We start from the raw sequence: 16,749 nt of genomic DNA, 5'->3' as shown, positions 1-16,749 counted from the left end.
ACTGGTCGTAACGGGGTGCTTCAACAGAGTTTTAAAGGGACGATTTAAAGGGATTTAAGGCATGTGAGACTTACATCTGAAATCTCTCTTCTCTCTCTATACACACACATATACACACTTCATCTTAAAACAGATAGCTGCTTAAGTAAGTCTAGGAAGATACATAAGGGAAGAAATAAAAGTACTTACCACAATGCTTAAGAAATCTGAAAAATCAGTTGTTCGCCTTTTACAACACGACCAGCCCTATATTGTGAAAATAGATTAAGTTAAAATTAAAACTAAAATGAATGGGACTGCATTAAATAATATTCATGATATTGTTATACTAATAACGCATACTTTTGTAATACATACCTTTAAAGCATCATGAAACACTGGAACACCAGGGTGATAAGTGCAGGAACCTGCAAAATAAATAAATACTGCATACCTGAGCAATAACTAATTACACTAGATATGTTATGGATAGTTAACATTTACCTACTCATTTCAAAGATATTCCATGCCATAACTTATTTCTTCCATAAAATTCATTCTGGCAGAAAGATTTTTACGGAAACAAATCACACTATTTTAGATGGTGCATGTGAAATTCTATGGTAGAATGTTGTGTGTAGGGCTCACGAATTTGGTCACTAATATTTTACATTTTCTTGACTTGTGCCATAATATTCTGTTATAATATTTTTAAAATTATATTTAAATCATAAATTAAAAACAAATATCCTGGGAGCAAAGAAGTTTAAAGAACCATTAAGTACAGTCGAGATGCACAATTAATAAATGCATAATACAAGGCATTGCACTGACTTTGAATTTAAAGGGACACTGAACCCAATTTTCTTCTTTCGTGATTCAGATAGAGCATGTCATTTTAAGCAATTTCTAATTTACTCCTATTATAAAATTTTCTTCATTCTCTTGAAATCTTTAGGAACTAACTTTATTGAGCATGCGAGCAGGAGCACAATTTTCATAATTATATATGCAAAAAAAAAATCAGTAATATCACTGGATGAATATATAATTAGGTGGTATGTGTTTAGCGAAGGGCTGGAGTAGATGCCATACCATGAAGAATATAAAGATGCTACAAACGTCTTCTAGAGAATAATTAGGAGAGTAATAATAAGTCACATTTTCTCAGTTATAATAATAGTAACATTTGATGTTATTTTGCAGTCCGCAAGTTAAACTCACCCCCGATCAAAGAAAGGGTAACATCAACATTCCCCCAGCGGGGAAAAAGGAGACTCAGCTAAATGAGTCCGAAGGACCCTCAGAACCCAAAAAGAGGCCCTCTACTGGAACTACCGGAAAGGCATGGCACAAGAAGTCCATCCCTTCACACTGACATCCCGCACACAAGGCAGGGAGAACAACCCCACTACACAGAGGGATAAAAAGAACCTCCCAGCACCAGGCAGATACTAAGGAATGTCAAATTCACCCCCCAAAGGGAAGGAAAGTGAAGCCAGAACTTAACAGCTTGCTAGCACACAATTAAGGTGCAAATGACTGCCCATGGTTTCAAACTGCAAACCTTCTGCTCGTTAGACAGTTAAGTTAACCATTAGGCTACTACAGCGGGGCTGAAGTGTAAAGCTGTAAATAAGCTCAAAAGGACATTACCGAAGAAAAACCCTCCGGCCACTAAAGCAGGCCTACAAAGAAGTCTAAATCTCCCTGCAAGAGAGAAAAAATACGCCCATAGGAACAGAAGACGTCACGGAACCGGGAAACTGAGCCATTCCAATCAGTCCTAAGGGATCTGGAAACAGACCCCCAAAATTCCAGTCAAAGACAGGACAAACAAACCCGGGCACCCGAAAAACTCGGAGCCGGCTTAAAAATTTAACAATCCCTGAGAAACCACTAGGTTACTCCATCCGGAGTAGACTTTGCACCAGGCGATACAATCACAGTCATATCCAAGACACCTTTGACACTGAACTTTCAACTAAGTGTCCCATACACAGAGAGCTTAGGACACCCACAGCAGGATACAACTCCCAAACATAAGGGTGATATGCATTGGGGAAGCCCAGCAGTCACTCTAGAAGGCCTTAAGGCCTTAGGGACAATTTCCACTAAGTCCAAAGACTAAGTAGCGATGAGAAAACAGAAAACTCAGTTTAGGAATACTAGCTGTCCCCAGAATCCCAAGACAGATGATATAACAGGAGCTTTACCAGGGTTAAAGCCCACAACCTCCTGCTTCAGGTGCGGTGGAGCTAACCACATCTCCCTTAGAAACTGGGTAGCTAACAAAAATCTCCAAGATCCTCAGGATACACTTCCCTGACACTCCTACAGCTCGAGGACTGAAGAAGGAGCATGTATCCTAGCCCCTTGCGGGAGACAACTCACAAAATGTCTAAGCAGGGGCGACACAGGAAAAAGGTTAGACTATCTGTAAATCTCCCAAAAATATGGAAGCAGATGAGATCCCGGAAGTAAATTAACCAAAAAGGCTTTAACTTCCAGAAAACAGATGACCCGTAGCCCATCCCAAGGAAGGGGACAAAAAGGCCCATCAACCTCAACCCGAAGGAAGAGAGACCGTCATCAAGGAAAACAGATTCCAAGAGGAGAACCTCAAAACAGCAGACGAGGAAAATCACCCAGATTGATCCCTAGAAGGATCTGCTCTGGACCCCCGCCCACGAGGAACAGGACAGTAAGGATTGAGTACAATCCCCTGATGCCCCACCCAAAGGCAGAACGAGAACCAGCTTGACGTTTGGGAATGAAGGCTTCCTCTAACATGTTTTAGCCCTGCATGGGCAGAGCCTCAAAAAAAATGTATGGAGGGTTCACTTCACGAAAACTTTTAGCAAAAGCAAAGTATTTTTCGATCTGAAGAGACAACAAGAAAAATAAACTCCTAATCCGAGAGAGCAACTTACCACCCAGTCAGGTTAGCTTGTTACACCGGCACCACGTGGATGATATAGACCATAAGGAACAGCTACGTAGGGCACTCAAAACTGACCTAGGCCACAGAAAATTTAAGACCCCGAGAGGAATCGATAAAAGAATCTAGAAACATAACAATGTACTAACAGCTTAACCTGTGACTTCCGCGGAATTGCCAAAGCAACCACAAAACCGCTAGTATCCAATTCCAGAGAGATATGAGCTTCTTAAAAAATAAAATACATCCTAACCGGATCAAATAAAAAGAGGGCAGCACCCGCAGGTGAACACCCAAGAAGAGTGAGTACACCAACAGGACCAGCCAATCAGAGACCCCATTCTTCCAAAGCTCAGAACTGGAATAAGATAATTGAAAAGAAAATTGGAGACGAAAAGATTATTAACTTCATCCCCTCACGTCTAACCCAGCTTGCCTATTAGTACTGGGATCCTCCAGCACTGCAAAAACATGCCGTGACAGGACACGAAGGCGCTCCAGTCTATAACGAAAAGCAAGACTTGCCTCCGCCGGGGCAACTGACGACCCCGACCCGAGGGTTGGGCCCCTGAACCTTCAGAGGAAACCTCTTCCCCAGATGGCTGATCTGACCCAGACGATTCCACGCCTGACGAGCCCCGGTTAGCATAACACAGACAGTATCTCAGCAACTTTAAAAAAAGGAGGTTTGAGGGAAAGGGTTGGATTGTGTGAATAAAAATTGAGGGGTTAAATATCCCAGCTTAAATTGGCTACCCCTTAAATTCTGGAGCTAATGCATTAGTATACACAGGTATGTATAGTTAATGCAACAGGGTTTGCAAAACAGAGAACAAAGACTGCCTGTCTCTAAATAATAATTTAGTCAAGCCCATTGATATATAGAATCAAATATGTAGTAAAATTGTCTCAACATCAACATTCAAACTCAAAAAACTTTACTGGAGACAAAACGTAAGTCCAGCTGGACTCGTACACACGCACTGGTTAAAGGGATACTAACCCCAAATTTTTTCTTTCACAATTCAGATAGAGCATGCAACATTAAGCAACTTTCTAATTTACTCCTATCATCAATTTTTCTTTGTTCTCATGTTATCTTAATTTGAAAAAGCAGTAATAAAAGGTTAGGAGCCGGACCATTTTTAGTTCAGCACCTTGGTAGAGCTTGCTGATTGGTTTGCTACATTTAGCCACAAATCAGCAAGTGCTACCCAGGTGCTGAACAAAAAAATGGTCCGGCTCTAAAGCTTACAGTACTGCTTTTTTAAATCAAAATAACATGAGAACAAAGAAAAATTGCCAATAAGAGTAAATTAGAAATGTGCTTAAAATATCATGCTCTATCTGAATCATGAAAGAAATAAAATTGGGTATCAATTATTATATGCAATCCAGATATTTAAATAAATTGCCCCTAGAATGAGGTATAAGTTTAAGATTGCAATATTATAAATATATGCAGGATATTAAATGTAATAACGTATTTAGCTCAAGTTATTTTGTTCATGTTTTGCTAGCCAGATTATATAGACTTTTAACAGGTAGGAGACAAATACCTGCCAATATATGTGCAATGATGAACTATGCACACAAGGTTAATTCAAAAGAAAGTCACAATTATTATATTTGTAGAGTATACCATAAAGATGGAGTCACAAAATGAACAGGTTAGACTCTTTGCGCAAATTGCATTATTAAAGCGATTAAAACCACATGTAAGAATATAGAGAGCTGTAACCTTGTCAGTTTTCACAGTGACTATGTGAGATAGCTGCTACGCTAGGTATATCCGTAATGTTGGATACATTTTATTAGGATACTTGAAACATAGTATTGCTTGCAACATTAACCAAATAGAAACTAAGTACAGTATTGCCTTTCTACAAAAGCCTCTTCTATAGCGGAGGCTGTTTTATCATTAGACTGGCTAGTTTATGGAAATAACAAGAAAACCACCTGAGCTACAAAAGTCTCTACTATATCGGAGACTGATTTAACATTATCCTGCGTAAGGTTCGATTTGTAAATTACCAACTAAATAACATTGTCTAAATGAGCGAGCAACTAAAAGCAGAGAGGTACTATGACCCCGTGAACAGTGCCCCTGACGCGCGTTTCACATAACACTTCTTCAGAGGGGTACACTCCGGCCGAACTGAGCGGGTGAAATACAAATGTCAGACCCGTCCGGATCCATTGATTGGATCATCGTCATATCGTTCTTCAATTGCGGTTGGTCAGTATTGTTTAAACACTGACTTGAACTTAACCAATCATAAGTGGATTTTTAGTAACGTCATTGGTTACTAGGTGGTAGTGGAAGAGTCTCATATCATGTTATATTAGTGGCTGCCACTTGAAGTTGACATGTTACATGAAGATCCTAACAGGTATAATTTGTTACCGAATATTGCCTTGTTTACCTTATTGTGAGGCATAAGGAATTTATTGAAAATGTATAATATGAATCGCATCCGTGATTATCCTGGAATGATGTATACAGCATTTCGTAGATAGTATAGAAGACATGTATATACTGTTGTTAGAACTCTAAATTACCCACTGTGTGTTAAGGAGTAAATAATTTATTACAAAAGAAAATTGGAGCACTATTATATCGATCACATATAAAGATTAAACAGGATGAGTTTTAAACTGCAGTTACATCTTAAAGTGTGTAGCCATCCAGGGTCGGTTACTTATACATATACAGTTCCGTAATATAAATGGGTTATCTTAGTGTATGGGTAGAACCAAAACATATAGTTGGATGATGTTCGAACAGAACATCTTTGAACGCATTATACGTATTCCACTGTGATCATGGGAACTCACTGATCAAGAATAACTTTGATCAAATTCTTGAGTAATATTGTATTTGCTTTTTGCTACATACAAAATATAAACAATATAGAAATTAGCCTTTCACAAAATTAATAAGATAGTCTAAGTATGCCTATCGTGCTAGGAAAAAATTAAGTGCTAGTATAATTGTGTAAATATAGTGACCTAAAATAAAGTAAATTCTAAATATACCATAACAAAAACATGGGTATTGTGTTATGATATATAAAACAAAAAATTGTAGGTGCTATAAATATTAAACTAAACTAACAGTAGTGTTGAAATGTGATACTAAGATCATATATTTAATATGGTGTAATTATATTGAAAATAAAATGTGTAAATTAAGTCCACTTTATTATTGTGGAGAAGTGATAAATAAGCACATAAAAAGTGAAAAATCAATAACAGCATATTAATTTGTATGATAAAGTTTCTATATCAAAATATCAGAAATGAGTGGGCAAATACAAATGATCAACTGACCATATATTGATTTAATAGCACTATATGAATGAAAGTATCTACAAATACACATAATTGTTGTACTCATTTAATCCTGCAGGATATACTGTATTTAGCAGATGTATCCAACGACATTCAGCTTTGAGTAATGCGTTTTCTAGATTGCCACCTCCGATACCCAAAGATATTTTTTGTAATACAGAGAATTTAAGTAGATTATATTGACTATCATGTTTTGATAAAAAGTGTTTGGCAAAACCTGTAATTTTATTCCCATTTTGTAAATCCTTTTCTGCATTTTTTCTATTGTTTTTGTGTTCCAATATTCTTACACAGGCTTCTCTGATTGTCATGCCTACATAGGCTTTTTCACATTCGCAATAAATCACATAAACTACTCCTGTGGATCTGCACGTAAAATGTTGTTTCAGCTTATGAATTCTGCCATTTGTCTTTAATGTCTTATTTTTTTGACATTAGGGCATGCCATACAGGTGCAACATGGGTACATCCCAGGATCCGTATCACTTTTCCTAGAGGCATGTACATAGTGGCTTTATACCAATTGGTCTTTGAGATTTCTGGGTCTCTTGTACCCAATTTTAATTTGGTCACCTATTTGATCTTTGAGATCAGAATCATTTTGAAGAATATACCAGTTTTCATTTAATATTTGGGTTACATGATGCATTTGAGGGTTGTAAGTCGTTATTAACCTTGGAATATTATTTGAGGTATCTTTCTTTTTAGGATGAAGAAGTGTTTCTTTCAATTTTAAGTGCCTTGAATTTAGTCTTTTTTCACAGACCTTTTACTATAGCCTCTCTAAAGTAGTCTTAATGTCAACTGTTTGCTTTCATTTTCAAATATTGATGTATTTGAGCAATTTCTTAAAAGTGATATTACAAATTCATGGTGTTCTTCATTGTTGGACACATTAGTGGATAGAAAATATTTAATTGCTTGTATTCCATCATCATGTCTGATACTGGTGTATAAAGATTCTACATCTGGAGTAATAAGCCATGTTTCTTGATTGAGATGTATATTTTGTAAGATCTGCAAAACTTCCATCGTGTCATGGACATAAGATGGCATGGTGGTCAAATATTCCTGTAGTCTCTGATCAACATATTTACTTGCAGCCTCAGTTAAATTATTATTTCCGGATACTATTGATCTTCCGGGAGGCTTAGTTTTTTATGTACTTTAGCAAGAAATATATAGTTGCTAAAGTGGGATTTTTTTGTATCAGAAAATCTTTTTCAGTCTTGGAAATAATTCCATCTTTCCATGTCCTTAAAATGAATCCGTTATATTGATCCATATATTCTAATTGGGGATTGGAGAAGAGTTTTTTTATAACAATCTTTGTTTGTTAATTGTCTCATTGCTTCTTCGACAGTCTTTTTTTGACAACAGGACTATATTTCCGCCCTTGTCAGAGGGCTTAATGACTACATCTGTCCATGTTTTTATATCCATCAAAGCGCTTTTTTCTGAATAAGTGAGGTTGTTGTTAACATTGTAAATTGGTAATTGTTCAATTCTTTTACATACAATTTGAGAGAATACATTAACTTGTGGAGATATCTGTATAGGAGGCATGAAGGTAGATTTAAGATTTAAATCCTTCTTCCAAAGGGATATTTGCACATCTTCATCAGATTCAATTAACAGATCTTCCAGATCTTTTAGAGAGTCCAATTCATCGTTAGAGAGTAATCAGTTTTATTTGAATACATTTTGTTGAGTAAAAGCTTACGAGTAAATAAATGTCTCTCTTTTGTTATTTCAAACTTGTCAAGCACATTAGTGGGGCAAAAAGTTAGTCCTTTTGAAAGGACTTTTTCGTGATTTTTGGTAAGTACATGGTCACTTAGGTTAATTATTCTCATGAATTGGTCCTGATTTTCATGAAGGGACTCATCTCTCTCTTCCTCTCTGATTGTCTCTGAAGACATGTGTTTTTCCTTTTGTTGCCTCTTGTTGTTTTGTTTGCCTGTAACGTGTTTGACGCCTGTGTCTGTTGCTTAATGCTAAAAAAGACACTTCTTTTGTATGTTGAGGTGTCAAAAGTATAGAGTTGGATTGAGCTCCTGATATTGTTGGGTCTCTTATCATTGGCTCATTATCCTCTTTATTGCTTTCATTGTCTGACATGTCTGTCTCTGTATCTGTACCACTGTCATTCTCTCTGTCAGCATTTCTATTGTACCTAGATCTATTAGAAGTATGGTATTTCCACCTATAGACTCTCTGATGTTGAAAATCATCTATATCCCTTTGTAATTTCTGTTTCTTGGTTTGAATTAATTCACTTTCTAATTTATCAAGTTCTTTTTGATATGTTTGATAAGTCTCCACAAAGTCAAATTTCTCCTCAAATTTTTTAAGAATCTCGTTTTGTTCTTTTATTTCTACATCCAATTTATTTAATTCCTAGGTATCATGTTTTATAAGTATTTGTATAAGTTTAAGTGAACATTCAGTTAAGGTACCCTCCCATTCTTGAACTAGTTCTTCATTGTTCAAAGTAAAGACTGGAAACATTTTTAATCTCAGACCTCTAGGTATTATACCACGTTCTGCATACTTTTCGAAAAAATGCCAATTCCACCACCTCTTAGTTTGTTTAAATAACGTTTGATGTAATTTACATAACGTATTCTTGAGTTCATCTTTTGTTATTTGAGTATCATCAATGTTAGGTTTTTCAAATAGTTGGTTTAATTCCTTAAGTCTTTTTTGTGGTCTAAGAACTAAATCTTGTTGAAAATTCATATTTATATACTATGTTATTCCCTCAGAGGAAATACTAGGATAAACCTAGCAAAAATAGTCATTTTTAAAAAAAAGGAGGTTTGAGGGAAAGGATGGGATTGTGTGAATAAAAAATTAATATCCTGCATATATTTATAATATTGCAATCTTAAACTTATACCTCATTCTAGAGGCAATTTATTAAAATATCCGGATTGCATATAAAAAATGTTAACAATATTTTCGATTTGATATTTGGTAATTCATTACCATAAGTGTCTGTGAGCTTTGCTATTTTTAACCAGTGTGTGTGTGTGTACGAGTCCAGCTGGACTTACATTTTGTCTCCAATAAAGTTTTTTGAGTTTGAATGTTGATGTTGAGACCATTTTACTACATATTTGATTCTATATATCAATGGGCTTGACTAAATAATTATTTAGAGACAGGCAGTCTTTGTTCTCTGTTTTGCAAACCCTGTTGCATTAACTATACATACCAGTATCTCAGCAACACCTCTTTTGGAAGATGTAAATGCGCCAGGGCCATAGATATGGCCATGCGGAACCGTGCCGTAACCTCTGGAGGAAACAAGCCGCCTTCCGGAGACGGGGTAACGGCATTAGGGACACCAGCTTGCATAGCAAAAACAGAATTTATGCTTACCTGATAAATTACTTTCTCCAACGGTGTGTCCGGTCCACGGCATCATCCTTACTTGTGGGATATTCTCTTCCCCAACAGGAAATGGCAAAGAGCCCAGCAAAGCTGGTCATATGATCCCTCCTAGGCTCCGCCTACCCCAGTCAATCGACCGACGTACAGGAGGAAATATGCATAGGAGAAACCATATGATACCGTGGTGACTGTAGTTAGAGAAAATAATTCATCAGACCTGATTAAAAAAACCAGGGCGGGCCGTGGACCGGACACACCGTTGGAGAAAGTAATTTATCAGGTAAGCATAAATTCTGTTTTCTCCAACATAGGTGTGTCCGGTCCACGGCGTCATCCTTACTTGTGGGAACCAATACCAAAGCTTTAGGACACGGATGAAGGGAGGGAGCAAATCAGGTCACCTAAATGGAAGGCACCACGGCTTGCAAAACCTTTCTCCCAAAAATAGCCTCTGAAGAAGCAAAAGTATCAAATTTGTAAAATTTGGCAAAAGTGTGCAGTGAAGAACAAGTCGCTGCCTTACATATCTGGTCAACAGAAGCCTCGTTCTTGAAGGCCCATGTGGAAGCCACAGCCCTAGTGGAGTGAGCTGTGATTCTGTCAGGAGGCTGCCGTCCGGCAGTCTCATAAGCCAAACGGATAATGCTTTTAAGCCAAAAAGAAAGAGAGGTAGAAGTTGCTTTTTGACCTCTCCTTTTACCAGAATAAACAACAAACAAAGAAGAAGTTTGTCTGAAATCTTTAGTGGCCTCTAAATAGAATTTTAGAGCACGGACTACGTCCAAATTGTGTAACAAACGTTCCTTCTTTGAAACTGGATTCGGGCACAAAGAAGGTACAACTATCTCCTGGTTAATATTCTTGTTGGAAACAACTTTTGGAAGAAAACCAGGCTTAGTACGCAAAACCACCTTATCTGCATGGAACACCAGATAGGGCGGAGAACACTGCAGAGCAGATAACTCAGAAACTCTTCTAGCAGAAGAAATTGCAACCAAAAACAAAACTTTCCAAGATAATAACTTAATATCTACGGAATGTAAGGGTTCAAACGGAACCCCTTGAAGAACTGAAAGAACTAGATTAAGACTCCAGGGAGGAGTCAAAGGTCTGTAAACAGGCTTGATTCTAACCAGAGCCTGAACAAACGCTTGAACGTCTGGCATAGCTGCCAGCCTCTTGTGAAGTAAAACAGATAACGCAGAAATCTGCCCCTTCAGAGAACTTGCAGATAATCCCTTCTCCAAACCCTCTTGAAGAAAGGATAAAATCCTAGGGATTTTTATCTTGTTCCATGGGAATCCTTTAGATTCACACCAATAGATATATTTTTTCCATATCTTATGGTAAATTTTTCTAGTTACAGGCTTTCTAGCTATCTATTACAGAATCTGAAAACCCACGCTTTGATAAAATCAAGCGTTCAATCTCCAAGCAGTCAGTTGGAGAGAAACCAGATTCGGATGTTCGAATGGACCTTGAACAAGAAGGTCCTGTCTCAAAGGTAGCTTCCATGGTGGAGCCGATGACATATTCACCAGGTCTGCATACCAAGTCCTGCGTGGCCACGCAGGAGCTATCAAGATCACCGAAGCCCTCTCCTGGTTGATCCTGGCTACCAGCCTGGGAATGAGAGGAAACGGTGGGAAAACATAAGCTAGGTTGAAGGTCCAAGGTGCTACTAGTGCATCTACTAGAGTCGCCTTGGGATCCCTGGATCTGGACCCGTAACAAGGAACCTTGAAGTTCTGACGAGACGCCATCAGATCCATGTCTGGAATGCCCCATAATTGAGTTATTTGGGCAAAGATTTCCGGGTGGAGTTCCCACTCCCCCGGATGGAATGTCTGACGACTCAGAAAATCCGCTTCCCAATTTTCCACCCCTGGGATGTGGATTGCAGACAAGTGGCAGGAGTGATCCTCCGCCCATTGAATTATCTTGGTCACTTCCTCCATCGCCAGGGAACTCCTTGTTCCCCCCTGATGGTTGATATATGCAACTGTCGTCATATTGTCTGATTGAAACCTTATGAATTTGGCCTTTGCTAGATGAGGCCAAGCTTTGAGAGCATTGAATATCGCTCTTAGTTCCAGAATGTTTATCGGGAGAAGAGATTCTTCCCGAGACCATAGACCCTGAGCTTTCAGGGGTTCCCAGACCGCGCCCCAGCCCACCAGACTGGCGTCGGTCGTGACAATGACCCACTCTGGTCTGCGGAAGCTCATTCCCTGTGACAGATTGTCCGGGGTCAGCCACCAACGGAGTGAATCTCTGGTCCTTTGATCTACTTGAATCGGAGACAAGTCTGTATAATCCCCATTCCACTGTCTGAGCATGCACAGTTGTAATGGTCTTAGATGAATTCGTGCAAAAGGAACTATGTCCATTGTTGCAACCATCAATCCTATTACTTCCATGCACTGCGCTATGGAAGGACGAAGAACAGAATGAAGAACTTGACAAGAGCTTAGAAGTTTTGATTTTCTGACCTCTGTCAGAAAAATTCTCATTTCTAAGGAGTCTATTATTGTTCCCAAGAAGGGAACTCTTGTCGACGGGGAAAGAGCTTTTTTCTATGTTTACTTTCCATCCGTGAGATCTGAGAAAGGCTAGGACGATGTCCGTATGAGCCTTTGCTTTTGACAGAGACTACGCTTGAATCAGGATGTCATCCAAGTACGGTACTACTGCCATGCCCCTTGGTCTTAGAACCGCTAGAAGGGACCCTAGTACCTTTGTGAAAATTCTCGGAGCAGTGGCTAATCCGAAAGGAAGTGCCACAAACTGGTAATGCTTGTCCAGAAAAGCGAACCTTAGGAACTGATGATGTTCCTTGTGGATAGGAATATTGAGGTACGCATCCTTTAAATCCACCGTGGTCATATATTGACCTTCCTGGATGGTAGGAAGGATCGTTCGAATGGTTTCCATTTTGAATGATGGAACCCTGAGAAATTTGTTTAGGATCTTGAGATCTAGAATTGGTCTGAAATTTCCCTCTTTTTTGGGAACTATGAACAGGTTGGAGTAAAACCCCATCCCTTGTTCTCTTATTGGAACTGGATGAATTACTCCCATCCTTAACAGGTCTTCTACACAATGTAAGAATGCCTGTCTTTTTATTTGGTTTGAAGATAATTGAGACCTGTGGAACCTTCCCCTTGGGGGTAGTTCCTTGAATTCCAGGAGATAACCTTGAAAAACTATTTCTAGTGCCCAAGGATCCTGAACATCTCTTGCCCAGGCCTGAGCAAAGAGAGAAAGTCTGCCCCCCACCAGATCCGGTCCCGGATCGGGGGCCATCCCTTCATGCTGTTTTGGTAGCAGTGGCGGGCTTCTTGGCCTGCTTACTTTTGTTCCAGCCTTGCATCGGTCTGCAGGCTGGTTTGGGTTGAGAAGTATTACCCTCTTGCTTAGAGGATGTAGAAGTAGAGGCTGGTCCGTTTCTGCGAAAGGGACGAAAATTAGGCTTATTTCTAGCCTTAAAAGACCTATCCTGAGGAAGGGCGTGGCCCTTTCCTCGGGTGATGTCTGAAATAATCTCTTTCAAATCAGGACCAAACAGTGTTTTGCCCTTGAAAGGGATGTTAAGCAATTTTGTCTTGGAAGACACATCCGCTGACCAAGACTTTAGCCAGAGCGCTCTGCGCGCCACGATAGCAAACCCTGAATTTTTCGCCGCTAATCTCGCTAATTGCAAAGCGGCATCTAGAATAAAAGAGTTAGCCAATTTAAGTGCATGAACTCTGTCCATAATCTCCTCATACGAAGATTCCTTATCGAGCGACTTTTCTAGTTCTTCGAACCAGAAACACGCTGCCGTAGTGACAGGAACAATGCAAGAAATTGGTTGAAGAAGGTAACCTTGCTGAACAAACATTCTTTTAAGCAAACCCTCTAACTTTTTATCCATAGGATCTTTAAAAGCACAACTATCTTCTATGGGAATAGTAGTGCGTTTGTTTAGAGTAGAGACCGCCCCCTCGACCTTAGGGACTGTCTGCCATAAGTCCTTTCTGGGGTCGACTATAGGAAATAATTTCTTAAATATAGGGGGAGGCACAAAAGGTATGCCGGGCCTTTCCCATTCCTTGTTTACTATGTCCGCCACCCGCTTGGGTATAGGAAAAACATCGGGGGGCACCGGAACCTCTAGGGACTTGTCCATCTTACATAATTTCTCTGGAATGACCAAATTGTCACAATCATCCAGAGTAGATAATACCTCCTTAAGCAGTGCGCGGAGATGTTCTAATTTAAATTTAAATGTTACAACATCAGGTTCAGCTTGTTGAGAAATTTTCCCTGAATCTGAAATTTCTCCCTCAGACAAAACCTCCCTCCTGGCCCCTTCAGATTGGTGTGAGGGTATGTCAGAAGCGTTATCATCAGCGTCCTCTTGCTCTTCAGTGTTTAAAACAGAGCAATCGCGCTTTCTTTGATAAGTAGGCATTTTAGATAAAATATTTTTAATAGAATTATCCATAACAGCCGTTAATTGTTGCATAGTAATAAGTATTGGCGCACTAGATGTACTAGGGGCCTCTTGTGTGGGCAAAACTGGTGTAGACACAGAAGGGGGTGATGCAGTACCATGCTTACTCCCCTCATCTGAAGAATCATCTTGGGCACTATTATTATCTGTGGCATCATTGTCCCTACTTTGTTTGGACACCATGTCACAATTATCACATATATTTAAATGGGGAGACACATTAGCATTCATACATATAGAACATCGTTTATCTGATGGTTCAGACATGTTAAACAGGCTTAAACTTGTCAATAAAGCACAAAAAAACGTTTTAAAATAAAACCGTTACTGTCACTTTAAATTTTAAACAGAACACACTTTATTACTGAATATGCGAAAAAGTATGAAGCAATTGTTCAAAATTCACCAAAATTTCACCACAGTGTCTTAAAGCCTTAAAAGTATTGCACACCAAATTTGAAAGCTTTAACCCTTAAAATAACGGTACCGGAGCCGTTTTTACATTTAACCCCTATACAGTCCCAGGAATCTGCTTTGCTGAGACCCAACCAAGCCCAGAGGGGAATACGATACCAAATGACGCCTTCTATAAGCTTTTTCAGTGGATCCTAGCTCCTCACACATGCATCTGCATGCCTTGCCTTCCAAAAACAACTGCGCATTAGTGGTGCGAAAATGAGGCTCTGCCTATGACTAGAGAAGGCCCCCATCTGAAAAAGGTGTCCATACAGTGCCTGCCGTTTTTTTAACAACAATCCCCAAGATTATAATAACTATAAAGCGCTATAATCTGTCAAATATGCTTAGTAAGTAATCGTTTTAGCCCAGAAAAACGTCTACCAGTTTTTTAAGCCCTTATAAAGCCTTTATTCTTCTACTTAATCTAAGAAAATGGCTTACCGGTCCCCATAGGGAAAATGACAGCCTTCCAGCATTAACAAGTCGTGTTAGAAATGTGGCCATCATACCTCAGGCAGAAAAGTCTGCCAACTGCTTCCCCCAACTGAAGTTACTTCATCTCAACAGTCCTGTGTGGAAACAGCAATCGATTTTAGTAACGTCTGCTAAAATCATCTTCCTCTCACAAACAGAAATCTTCTTCTCTTTTCTGTTTCAGAGTAAATAGTACATACCAGCACTATTTTAAAATAACAAACACTTGATTGAAGAATAAAACTACATTTAAACACCAAAAAACTCTTAGCCATCTCCGTGGAGATGTTGCCTATGCAACGGCAAAGAGAATGACTGGGGTAGGCGGAGCCTAGGAGGGATCATATGACCAGCTTTGCTGGGCTCTTTGCCATTTCCTGTTGGGGAAGAGAATATCCCACAAGTAAGGATGACGCCGTGGACCGGACACACCTATGTTGGAGAAAGAAGGTTCTAGGGGACGCGCCGCACGGAACATAAGATCCCCAAGGGCGGATGTCTCGGCAGACTCAAAAGCGGCATTTGGAACATAACCGATGGACATGGATTACCCGGGCCATTTCATACTCTTCACAAGAAGTAGAATCTGAATCAGAGACATACGTCTCCAAAAAAATCAGAATCCTCAATAACTTGGTATATATAAATTATGGATAGCAAAATAAAAACTGGCACCTGACACCCCCAATGGCTGGGGCACTCACCACCTCCTGAGACCCAGACAGCTAGCAAAACAGACTCTCCTCCGTCGCCATGCCGTCAAGAATACAGAAATTGAACACAGAAGCGTGACCACGCCTCATCACAAGATGCACCGTGTAGGCCATAGAAAAGCACGTCAAGGCCTACAAGGGCTGCACAGCCTGACAAGGAAAAGCCGTTATGTTCTGATCTAGCCACGAGCCCAAGCAACACTACACGTTAGCAGACAGAATAACATAACAAACATGATTAAAGTCCCCCATGTTCAATAACCTCCCTCAGAAGATATTACCCCTTGATTCCTTATAAAGATAAAGGAGTCGCGCTGAGAGCCTGACTTATTCGTTTACATTACTTATTCACATCAAAGTAAAATGAAACGATCTTACCGGAATCAACGCTGTAAAGCAACACAGCCCTTCAAGTGTGACAGATAGTAGCCTTGTTTCTGACATGGACTTGAGAGAAGAAAGCAGGCAGCAAAACTCGTCAACGCGTTTCTGCCTCCTCCTGGTGGCCAGGTAATAAATTCCCAAAAGTAATGAATGCAGTTGTGGACTCTTCCCGTTTCAGAAGAAAAATATTTTACATCACTTTAAAAAAGGACACGGAAGTCGCTTTGCCATATAAAACCTGTTAGCTCATTTGGTTTAAAGGACCAGTCAACACTGTAGTTTTGCATAATTAACAAATGATAAGCATGATAAGAAGACAATGCAATAGCATTTAGTCTGAACTTCAAATGAGTAGTAGATTTTTGATAAATAAATTAAAAGTTGTGTCTATTTACACTCCCCCTGTATCATGTGACAGTCATCAGCCAATCACAAATGCATATACGTATATGCTGGGAATTCTTGCACATTCTCAGTAGGAGTTGGTGACTCAAAAAGTATAAATATAAAAAGACTGTGCATATTTTGTTAAAGGGCCATAATACCCA

General features: G+C 39.3%; 1 protein-coding gene across 1 annotated transcript in view; it reads right to left on the bottom strand.

Annotated features, from left to right (window-relative positions):
* Positions 1-16,749, bottom strand: part of CHORDC1 (cysteine and histidine rich domain containing 1) — a gene marked incomplete in the record, with an annotated part of 188,509 nt that overhangs the window by 159,467 nt on the left and 12,293 nt on the right. Inside the window, 2 exon segments of the mRNA XM_053708627.1 lie at positions 190-246; positions 358-407. Of these exon segments, the coding sequence (XP_053564602.1) occupies positions 190-246; positions 358-407 (107 nt within the window).

The sequence above is a fragment of the Bombina bombina genome, chromosome 3, assembly GCF_027579735.1.
Source record: "Bombina bombina isolate aBomBom1 chromosome 3, aBomBom1.pri, whole genome shotgun sequence".
Taxonomy (NCBI): domain Eukaryota; kingdom Metazoa; phylum Chordata; class Amphibia; order Anura; family Bombinatoridae; genus Bombina; species Bombina bombina.
This window is presented reverse-complemented; position numbering and strand designations above follow the sequence as displayed.